Source organism: Buteo buteo, chromosome Z, assembly GCF_964188355.1.
Source record: "Buteo buteo chromosome Z, bButBut1.hap1.1, whole genome shotgun sequence".
In the NCBI taxonomy this organism is placed as follows: Eukaryota; Metazoa; Chordata; class Aves; order Accipitriformes; family Accipitridae; genus Buteo; species Buteo buteo.
The window spans coordinates 36,846,072-36,858,383 of record NC_134204.1 but is presented as its reverse complement, the minus strand read 5'-3'; the positions used below and the strand labels follow the sequence as shown (position 1 = coordinate 36,858,383).

The following is a 12,312-nucleotide window of genomic DNA, read 5'->3' as shown; positions in this document are numbered from 1 at the left end:
AGCATTTTCTACAGCAGTTTAGCATTGCTACACCCTTGGATTTTTATAACTCCTTTTAACAGGTTTGAACAATGGCTACAATATTTGGCTGCTGCCAACTCACCCAGGATCTTTTTATTATGCCTACTCCCCACCCCACCCCTTTCAAATTAAGCAGTAACAGATGTCCAACCACAGTTACATGAATCCACGCTGCTACCTACAAGTGCACCAGCTACTGTACTTTTATCCTCTCTGTACCTTGTAATCTGCTGCTGGGGGATGGAGCGGCTGCATTAAAGCTTTGGATTCTTAGGGGAATCTACGCCACTGTCGTGGTTTAACCCCAGCCAGCAACTAAGCACCATGCAGCCGCTCACTCCCCGCCCCCCCCCCCCCCCCCCCCCCCCGCTGCAGTGGGATGGGGGAGAAAATCGGGAAAAGAAGTAAAACTTGTGGGTTGAGATAAGAACGGTTTAATAGAACAGAAAAGAAGAAACTAATAATGATAATGATAACACTAATAAAATGACAACAGCAATAATAAAAGGATTGGAATGTACAAATGATGCGCAGGGCAATTGCTCACCACTCGCCGATTGACACCCAGCCAGTCCCCCAGTGGCAATTCCCCTCCCCCACTCCCCCCAGTTCCTATACTAGACGTGACATCCCATGGTATGGAATACCCCATTGGCCAGTTTGGGTCAGCTGTCCTGGCTGTGCCAGGCTGTCCCAGCCTTCTCACTGGCTGGGCATGAGAAGCTGAAAAATCCTTGACTTTAGACTAAACACTACTGAGCAACAACTGAAAACATCAGTGTGTTATCAACATTCTTCGCATACTGAACTCAAAACATAGCACTGCACCAGCTACTAGGGAGACAGTTAACTCTATCCCAGCTGAAACCAGGATAGCCACATTCATCTCCTGCTGCTGTTCTGGGTCCTTCCTGAGCCTGTTGCACAAACTGTCAGTGACTTGTATGCCTCAGTTAAATGCTATTGAAAACCAGTAGAAAGATACTTTTAATAATTCAAATGCATATCCTTGCAAGGCTCAGTACATATGTTGGTTGCATTGTGAAGGTCTTTAAAGACAATGCTTTCTTTCATTTTAATGAATGTTAATGTTCCATCTGTGAGTGTAGGAACACACACTATTCCTGGCATCTTGAATATTCTTTCTACCAAGTTATGCTGGTTTCATGTTGGATATTGTAGTGATCTGAGGTAGTTACAATAATTCTGGATTAACGGAGTAAAGTGAAAAATGAATATTTGAAATAAAGACTAAATTCTACTTGAGATTTTCAATAGCCTCCATCACTATACAGTGCCTAACAATTTATGTTGCCTTTACCCTGAGAACAACACTTTACTATCATTGTGTCTGGTTATTGTTTAGGGAATGTAGGGATCAGGCTAACAAAGTAATTTGGCCAAGATCATGCTAGAATGTGAACTAGAATGTGAGTTTTTCCAGTCCCAAATGATCATCTTGCAGATGAGGGCTTATCCTCATTACCCAGAAATATGCATGGGATTCTCAGTGATGGGATGGGAAACTACTGAAACCAGATCACAACCTGGAATCAACACACCATTTGCAGAAAAAGCTGCCAAGTAAGACCAGGCTGAGTGTTTTGGCCATGCTACTTATCTTTGGACTTTCTCATGCCAATCCATATTACTTTATAAAAATGCATAGATCTTGTTGAAGACTTTTCAGATTTAGTTATTTGAGGAACAAGCTGACATTTTCAGGTTTCTGAAAAGTTTGTGTGAATTTTTTTGGGGGTATGTATGAAATACAGAAATCTTACTGAGTAGTTAATCTTCAACACTTTACACCATCAAGACTCTTTTTAACTCAGGGAAGAGGAAAAAACCATGAAACCTCTAAACTCCCCCCCCCCATCTTAGAATTTATAATGGCTAAATGGATGATTTTTGAATGTGTGCAATAAAATTCACTCTTAGGCTGAAACATTGTATTTCAGGTTCAAGTTGAATCCAATTTTTACAGGCAACCTGTTAACCTCTAGGCCAAAATAGGTAGGGTTGTAATAGAAATGCTGATGAGCCTTAATAAAGCAACTCTACCAAAGAACACTGTTTCATCTAGTGTGTGTACATACACTGTATTGCTCCTATTATACATGCTGTAAGTGATACATGAACAGGACAAGATAACGTAAAATACAACAAATTTGTGTCACATTGGTGCAGAGATTAAAAAAGGGCAGTGAATATAAGAAAGCCTTTTATGATAAAATAAGAATACCATTTTGTAAGCCCTTCTTCTTGCAGTACAATTAATTACTGAGTTCATTAATTAATGAACATATTAGAGAAAGAACACCATTACTGACCAGTGGAGACCTGATATATTACTGAGTCAATAAACTATTGAACATGAAACAGGACCTTTCAGGAGAATTTTTTTCTCATAACCTACAAACACATATATTATTCTTGCACAGTCAGCACTTCTTTGGTACCCTTATATTTCATATTACTAATTCTTTTAATCACGCATACATACAGCAGTGTTTTATAACCTACCTAATGAGTAATTGGACAGGTGACATTGGGACTGAGGCCCTGAAGTGTCAGGCATAATAGAGCAGGATATTTTTTTCCCCACTAGGTTTTTGAGAGTAAAAGTTAGTAAAAGAGCAGATAGGATAGGAGGGAGAAAGGACTCTTGTACCACAAATTTGGCACAGAAGTACAGATTTTAAGTGGATCCATGAACTATAAATGACTTTAAATTGCTGTGTGATGCAGATAAACAAGTAAAGACATAAAATGTTTAAAATAACTCTGAATCTTTTTCATTGTCAGCAACCAAGGAGTTTACCTTGGCCAAGCTGAAGTTGAATGTAATTTTCTTTAAGTCAGTATAGTTAAAGTAATTATTTTTTGGTATTGGAAGAGTGGGGGGGGGGGGGAGTGTTAGTTATTTGGAAAAGGTAAGAGCCTTCATAATGCTTCAGTATCTCAGTGGTGATAGGTACCAAGCACCCTTCCCCCACCTTAGCCCCCAAGTTATCATTGATTACATCTAAATCTATAGAGATATCTTTTCCTGGCAGCTCTGGTAGTTACAGTAGATTGTTAATCTGTGAATGATCAGAATAAGCCTCTCTGTCTCAGAAATCTCCATGCAAATTACTTCTAAATGCATGCCATAAATTTATTAGTAGCAGTTTGAAGTGCACAGGTCATCTTCTAAACTATTTAAAAACATATGTCTGTTACACATTAAAAAGAGTCTTATTCAATTTATATTCACTCTTCTGTAGATGTAGATAGCCCCTGTCAAAGTAAACCTGTGTAATTTTTGAAAAAAAATTTTAAAAGGGAGATGAGGTGTAAGTAGAGATCTGCAGTTGTCCTTTTTGTATGTTTTTGTTTCCTCATTTTACTCTTGGTTTTAATTAAGCTGATATGCTGCTATGGTAAGACATCACTAGTGACATTTTCCTTCAGACACTTGATGCAAAACCAGAAATTTGTGGAACATCTACAGAGTCCTCATCCTACCGCTTTTTTTTCCTAAAAGAAATAGAGCAATTCTTTTAAAGACTTTAGGAATGTATTCATCTCCATGGGACAACAGACTATGTTATTATTGAATAAGCATTTTGGTTGTCATTGCTCAGGGGTACTGATGTGTGTTTTTGAAAGAAAATTAATCTCTACTTAAAAGAATGAGCAATGCTTTGAATGTTAGAAGGCTAGTTTTTGCTGTACAGTTAATACCCTTCTAGCCCTCACAACAAATTTGTACAAGAAGGAAGAAAGACATTAATACATTTTTTCTGTTTCTTTTTCCAGGCTATCCGCTGTACACTGGTAAATTGCACATGTGAATGTTTTCAGCCAGGGAAGATAAACCTGAGAACCTGTGATCAGTGTAAACATGGCTGGGTGGCACATGGTAAGAAATGTCTGTTCCTGGCTTGTCTTCTCTATTCTGTCCGTCTTTCCCAGTATCTTTAAATACTTAGAGCTGGAGTGATACAGACAGTAGTGATATCTATTTGTCTGTACATGCATGTGCATGCATTCTGGGTTTGTGCATATGTATGTATGCACATGGTTTTTTTACAGCAATTTCTAGGATGAAAAAGTGAGGGTCTATTATTCTGGCAATAGTTTCAAGTGCCACTGGAGTTCAACAGCTTGCGTACAGCTCAAAAGAATATTCTAGCCTCCAGGAAATGATAGTTCTAGCAGGGCTTAGCAGAAAGGCAAAAAGTTTATAGTATGGTTGCACAGCAGAGTTTGTATTGCAAAGAAGCATCAGCCAATAAGTCACTGACCCTAATGGAAATTCAAACATACCAATGTTAAACTTCCAGAGCTTGGATGTCAGAATGAAATGAGTGTATCCTATATGGCTCAACAAAAGTGTGCATATATGATCTGTGAGTTGAACCTCTCTTCCCATGTTTAAGTAGCTAAAGAAAGAAAGGAGGGATTAGAATGCCCAGATCCTGTATAAAGGCATCAGTATATGTAGACCTTCCATTTTACTTATCCTTTACTATTTTGTGTGTTTAGTGTTTTTTTTTCTTGACAGTCTTGATTAAGCTATGCATGAGAGAGAGCTGTATGCAGCTGTATTAGAAGGGCTATATACAACTGTATTAGGAGGCAAATAAGGAGAATACCTAAAATGGTTTAATTAAAAAAAAAAAAAAGAAAAAGAAAAAAAAAGGGAAAAAAGAGAAAGATTACTATGTTTGCAGAAGAAATTAGTGTTGGACATTTCTTCTCATGGTCTAGGCTATTGGCACCTAAGCAAGCACAGTCTCCATTCCCCACTGCTGCCAGACATTCAGTGGGTTATATTCTATAAATTTTATTTTAATTTGATGACACCTGGGGTGGAAGCTTAGTACTTCCCTCCTAAGATGCTCTTGATCTCTTTTTAGTTCATGTCTGTGTGTATTTGTGCCTGAGTATGCTGACATACGGCAAGCGTGAATGCTCAACAAATTCAACAGCACAGACTGCCAGAGAAGTTTTTAAAACATCACATACATGGAAAGGAAAGTAGAAATCCAGGTACCGTGCAGTCCTGTGACACTGCATAATAATATATACAGCCAGCCTAGAAATACCCTAACACCACCAATCTGCTAGCTGGTTGCAGGTTTATTATATACTAGATTGTCTAGAGACACAGCTTATTTTCACTCCTCTTTATTCACAGAAAGGTATCTTCAGTCACAGTATAACCAGACTCACATTTCTTGGAAGGTTCGCTAAACCTTGCAAAATTAGTATAGTTCAGGCACGCTTCAGGTTTGTGTAGAATCAGCATCTGAGGTTTTGCTGATCCACAGATAGGGAAGACTTGTCTAGCTATTTTCCAGGGTGTCCTCCTGTTGAGTAATAGAAATTAGGAGTCTAGCACTTAGATTCTGGCATATGGGCATCCTGCATTTTCTTTTTAACCAGTACATCTTAGAAGAGTGTGATCAGATTTTCCTGATAAATTCTTCCCTGTGAGGTGGTTGAATTCAAAATCAGAATATATGACAGTAATCTGAGATTACCATAGTAATATATAGTAGAAATGTCCCTGTTTTATAAATCCAGAAAGTTAAAAGGTGAGTTTAATGATTAGGGATATACCACCTGCTCCTGTACCTGAGTGCTTGACATTCCAAATAGAAAACTTAATACAGCTATATATTATTATAAAGTGTTTGTTTTACTACTGCACCAAGTGAAGAATGCTCTGATTTTTTTTGATTTTTTTTTTTAGTATACTTTGTGTACATTTGTCTGGAGTATTTACGTTTTATGGCAGAGCAAGACAAGTCAAATATATGTTTCATATACATACTCAAAGCACAGGCTTATAAATTACTTCCTGGAGACTATGATGCATCTGCTTCAATTCTTGATCTTAGCTGTTTTCCAGGATTTTGAGGGCAGCATTCAGGACACTGATCAATTCACTGTAGCGCCTGGGTTTCAAAATAACTGAATCAGGTTGCTGTTCAGAAGTGATTTTCTTTAAACCCTTAGCACGGTACTTTCAGAAGTTGTTCCCTGAATGCAAATAGTATTTCCTGCTGCTTTAATTAAAGGGTTTCCTTCTGATTTTTATTAATGAATTTCAACTCAGCTCCTTGACACATGATGTAGTGCTTTCCTGAATGTAATTATCAAAGAATAGGTGTTTCCAACAGGAAGTACCTTGCTTATTCAGTTCTGATAACCTAGAATCATAATTAACTGAATAGATCAAAAATAGCTTAGAACTGCAGTCTTCTCATGGTATACTTGACTAATCTGTGCAGAGTTAATTCATGTTAATAACTGCCATTTAAAATGTTGGAATTCTTGGAGTGAGGAAGAAAGGGCATACTGCCACCACAGTATTATTGCACTTAACTGCTAGTCTGTTTTCTTTTTTCCTGCTTCCATTATCTTTCTCATGTTTTTTCTCACTCACCTAAAATGAGCTGTACACATCTTGAAAGGAAAGGTTTCCTACAAGTTCAATTTTCTTCTGTCTGGAGTTGCCAAAAGTGGGATTGTCAATATATGAACAGACTCATCAGAGAAATTCTTCTGTGGCAAGAAAGATGTTTCTGTTGGCAAAAGTTCAGCTTATCGAATTTTGACCCTGCACCCCTGTGCTACAGTGGTAATCCTACCATCAGTGTTTTTAAGACTGAAGCCAAAAGCTGCATAGAGCGTAGCAGCATTTTCTAGTACTGCTGTGCATAATGGAAAATGGGTTATTGCTGGTGTGACTCTCTGGATGTTTTAAGGGATTTGGATAACTAGCCTGTTTTAATTTGTTTTCAGCTGAAGCCTGGCTTTCGTATTGTCAGCTTGGGTGGGGATTTATTTTCTAAAACAAAAAATAAATGGTTTAAATTGGATAAGCCATTTCCTAGGCCTCAAGCAGGCAAACAGATAACAGTTAGATGTTTTTCCTTCTATTTTTTTTTTTTAATGGTTAAGGTACTTTGTATAGTCCATATGGTGAAAAATAAAATCTTATTAAAATCTTAATAGTCAATTTTTTTTAAGGAGAATTTATTTTAACATAGGCAATTGCTATTTTGTGGCTTTTAAATAATGTAGGAGTAAGATGACTACAAAAAATTATTACTTTCTTGAGTGCTTGAATTGGTTTCTTCTCCTGCTATTTTTGTTGTATTAAAAGTAACATACTATACTATGAAGACAGTCATGACATTTTACTAGCTTTAGCACAAAAATCAGTTACTCAAACTTTATTGGAAATAATGAAAAAAACCACTTTATTTGCCACCCACTTCCCCTAGCAGAAGTAGCTTAGCTTATGAGGAAAGAAATTAAGCAAGTCTGCAGTAAAAAGATGTTGATTTCATTGAGTTTGCATTTTGCCTTGTATGCTTGTCATTGATGTCAGAATGACAACTACCATATTGCTAGCAGAAATACTCTTATTATATGTAGTCCAACAGATCAAAAGACCCAATGCATATCAATGGGAAATGCAGCCTACTCTCTCTCATAACTATTTTGCTCTAAAAAGGTGTGCCAAGGTGACATATGTCATAGTGGACTAAAGCTATAATTTGTGACATTCATATTATTTATTTTAGTTCCAGTATCTCAGACTTTGCAGTGATTTAAAAAAACACAGTATGATAATATTGTTAAGTTTGTCTGAAATCATTGTCACCTTGTTTCAGAGAGTCAGAAGATGAGAAATACTATTTCTCTGTCTTTCCTTCACATTGATCACTGGTAAAACTCAGACAGCAGCAGCATGTTTTTCAGATGGTTTTGGTATACAGTGCATTCTTGGACTAGCTGAATTTCACACTGTTCAATCTACTCCAGGAAATGAAGTATTTTTGCTGTCTTCCTTCTTTTTTCTGTCTCTCAGAGAAAGCTGATCCTTAGTCCTGTAGTGATCTTCGATGTCTTTTCATCTGCATCATGCCAACTGGCACAGCTCAGGGCTGGGCTATTTATTCAAGTAGAGTTTAGTACCTCTCTGAGGTATGATGAGGCCACATACGGCCCCATCTCCAGTCCAAGACTTGGCCAAGCCTTTTCTCTAGTAACTCTGAGATTAAGTTCCTTTTGGTTTTAATGAAAATTACATTAAATAGGTGATGTTGGCACATAGGGCAAATCCATTACTCTTTTTCAGTTTAAAAGCTGCCATCCAGTGAGTACTCATGCTCAGAGACTTGCCATGTGGGTTACACTTTCATTTTGTGAAGGAAGCTTTCTGCTAGTCGGTATTTATCTAATGCATGTACTAGCTTGCTGTAAGTGAGACTAACAATGAAAACAACAACCTCCACTAGAAAATGGAGAATGCTCTGTTATAAAGTCAGATGCATGACATGACTGTGACTTCTTCATTCAGAATGGCTGAATTTTATGAATTTCTACATGGTAGTTCATGAAATTGTCAGGTAAAAGAAACTTGAACTGAGAACATAAGAAAGGAAGGACAGGTGTAAATAAATAAATAATAAACAAAAGAAGAATGCTGTGGAAATTTTAGAAATTGCATCTCTCCCTTACCCTGAAGTTGCTGAAAAGACTTGGTCCAGGAAGAAGGTTTAGATTGTAAATGTGAGCTGCATGAGAATGAGGCGAGAAGGAAGAGGAGTGTTATGTTGAAATAAAAATCAGCAGGGTTCCTATATTTGTCTCAGTCCAAAGCTGTTAAGTGAAAGAAATCCAGGTTTGCAAAGTCAAAGATCATCTCTAACAAAACAAAACAAAACAAAACAAAACAAAACAAAACAAAACAAAAACACGTCACAAATCTTGGAGTCTCTCTAAAAGCTGGCAGAACTGCCATGCTGTTCTTTACTTAAAAATGGACATAGCAGAGAATAAATACTAAAAAAGGAAAGGAGAATTGTAATCCTATCATTATAGTTTACTGGTAAAGTAATTGGGTTGTTTTTGTATTATTCCATAGGATATAAAAAATAATCACAATTTTAGCATACTGAACATACTTGTTTCCTTCTATTCAGTTTATTTAATTCTTTAAAATGCTTTAAAATGACAATAGTATCATCAATTTTTTGTTGTTGTTGTTACACAGATTTTTAGCAAATTATCTACAATTCATTGATAACAAAGGCTAGCTCTTCATGACTTTTAAAGAAAAAATATTTTATATCTAGTCTGACTTTTCCTGTCTTCTATGGACAAAATCATTTAAGTCCATCTGTTACAACTTCCTCTTGACCCTGAAGGCTGGGGCATATTTTTCATTACTCAGTTGCTTCCAGGAACTTTACCTGATTAACATTCATTACTGGTAAACACTTTCTAAAGTCCCTCCTTCTGCCTATGACATCCCTTTTTTCTTCTCTTCAGCAGCAGTTCCCAAAGTGGCCAATGCAGCACAGAGAAGATGCACTCTGTTATCTTGTGGGTACTCTGACCCAGTATCTGGTTTTAAAGACTTCCACACTGGTAGAAATGATGTGATGTAGTGTTTGCTTTGGGTTACTCTGAGATCACCCTTAATGCAAGTCAAGCTGAGGTAAAAGCTAATGAGAGTATCCAAGCATTAGGGCCTCCCAGACAAATAATATTGTTTCAAAGGTTTATAAGACACAAGTGACGGAAAGGAAATAATGCTTAGTTGCCCCAAGATCAAATAAAAAGTCTTCCTTTTCCATCCTTGTATTCAGCTGATACTTACATAACCATATGGCCAAGGGTTTAGTCCTCATGCAAATTTTACATCCTCAGGTGTCGAGTAAGGTTTTCCCCGTGGGAAACCCACAGGCTCTAACTTACATATGTTCACACTCACACCTCCTTGGATTTCCCTTAGTGTCCATTCAGATTAAAATCTTTTTTCTCTTCTTCCCTGCCATTCCCAGGACATCTTAACACAATCAGGAAGAGGTTAGACCTTTCTCCCTCTCCCTGACTTTATTGGCTCACAGCCCTGGCTTTGAATACCCCAATGTCCCTTGGATGTGGTCAGGTGAGATTATCCCTGACCAGACATTAAGCAGTCATCTAAGGAGTGCTCCAGTGCCCGCTAAGCCCTAACCAGACCATGACCTATTCTGAAGCATAGTGCCCTTTTCTGCTGGCTTGGGCTATATCCATATCTCAAAGTGAAACTCTTTCTCATTGTGAACGTTTTATTGTCTGAAAAACTTTTAATTTACTAATCACACTTTGTACTCTCACAGAACTGGCATTAATACCATCAGATACTCACTGGCAACTCTGAAATACATATAAGGCCACTTTTATAGCTATGATCTCCCTTTACTAGCTATAAAAAGCCCAGAGAGGTTTAGACTAAAGGTATTTCAAAAGTGCAAGATACTGTTATTTGGTGCCCATCATTATTGAATTTACATTTTACAGAGAAGGCTTCATCCGATTTAGTACACCCTATACCATATGATAAAATGCTAGGAGATGTCTTGGACAATGATGTCGTACCCTCTCTTCTTAAGGAGAGAATCCAGTAAGGAAAAAAATAGACTTGCTATGTGCAAGATGGATCAAAGGCAATAAACCCAATGATTTTTTAATTAGCACTTGGAATTCCTCTTTCCAGACATAGCAGAGGCTGCTTTTTGCAAAGGTAGTCAGTGAAGCCCTTGATTGTGCCCTCTTACGTGCGGTGATAGGAAGTTCACTACATGGCGTAGCTTCAGATAGGAGCAAAAGAGTATCTGGTGCTCGCTGCTTGATTCCCAGATGAGCAGGATAAATTCTGTGGGACCTGAGAGTGCAAATTGCCAATGGATTTGTGGGACAGCAGTGGTGGACTTCTGCAACATGCATCCACAATTCTCCAGGATGTTTAGGTGACAGTACCTGCTTACTTGTCTGTTGTAACACCTATGCTGCTACACATGAATTGCTGTGATGTGCTAACCACTTTATCATTTTATTACACTTTATTACATCATAAATTTTTATATCTTCTTAACGATCCTACAAGAAGCTTAATTGTTTATAGGAACATCTTAATTAACTAGAGTTCACTAGGTTAAGCAGAACACAAATTGAAAGAGCTCTAAATGAAACAAACCCTACCACTCCATTCCATATAGCTTCATAAGGTTAAAATGGGATTTGACTGCAAGAATTAAAAATTCATACTGCTTTCAGATATTACAAAGTAACGATAATACAATGGATAACTTTACCTCAGCTTTTTTTTTACAAATGTGAAATTCAATGGAAAAAAACATATTTTATTTTTTTTTGCCTACTAGGAAGAATTTCAACTTGAGCTGTAGTATTATGAGGAAACTTGCCCCAGATTAATTTAGCAGACAATAGAGTTACTTTATTATCCTATTTCCATCTGGATTTTAGAAATAGAAAAGATAATACAAGAAATATATAACACGAGTCTCAAAGACTTCTCTGATGATATTCTAATTGATTACAGTCAATTATTCTGAAGTATATTTAACAGGAGCTTTGTGCAGTGGTCACAGTACATGAATTGGGGTGGAAAAGATTGATGTTCATGAACGGTAGAACTAGCTATATGAACCAGTCTTCCCAGGGTCTGAATATCTTCAGTTGTCAGCAACGTTAGGACAGCAGGTTTTCCTGGGAAAACTGAGGTGATTTAGCACATGTGGGAGAGCATTTCATAGGCTTGAACCAGAGTTACACCCTAGACTAAAACACCACCATGGTCTTGGCTTTCCTATGTTAAATGCCTCTACAACAGAGTACTCATCCAAACAGAATGATGTTAACAGGTGGGCAGTGCCTGTTGCATTTTCATTACAGTTTTCAAGGCTGCATAAAAGATGGAAGAAGTTGCCTAGAGAAGTGGTGGAATTTCCCCCACTGTAAATATCAAAGACTCGGCTTGACAGGGACAGCGATAACCTACTCTGAGGCCTTGCTTTCAATAGAAGGCTGCACCAGACAATCTGCAGAAACCCCTTCCAACACAGACTTTTTGTGAATCTGTGAATCACAGTTAATGGAATTCGAGGTGCATTTGGATTAAGATGGAAATCCTCCAAATCCAGACCACAATCCAGGACTCCCAAATGTGCTTCTGTCCCGCTGTATATAGTGTGTCAACCAGATGGTATTAGGACCATTAAGATGCATATTAACTCCTATCTCATCATTATTAAGGGAGAGAATATTTTTAAGGTGTTAATGGCTGATAGGAAGGAGGCATTGGCTTTGGAGACGAGATAGAAAAGATCCAAGATGAATGACTTGTCAAGGTAATAGAAAGAGATATATATTAATTTAGTGGCTTCCATTATAAATTGTAAATTTCAACAATGACACTGTCAATCCATGTGT

General features: G+C 37.5%; 1 protein-coding gene across 3 annotated transcripts in view; it reads left to right on the top strand.

Annotated features, from left to right (window-relative positions):
• Nucleotides 1-12,312, top strand: part of BNC2 (basonuclin zinc finger protein 2) — a 341,392-nt gene that overhangs the window by 208,037 nt on the left and 121,043 nt on the right. For all 3 annotated transcript variants that reach the window (XM_075021244.1, XM_075021245.1, XM_075021243.1), the window contains exon 3: nucleotides 3,826-3,928. In XM_075021244.1, the coding sequence (XP_074877345.1) occupies nucleotides 3,826-3,928 (103 nt within the window). The remainder of the gene's footprint in view (nucleotides 1-3,825; nucleotides 3,929-12,312) is intronic.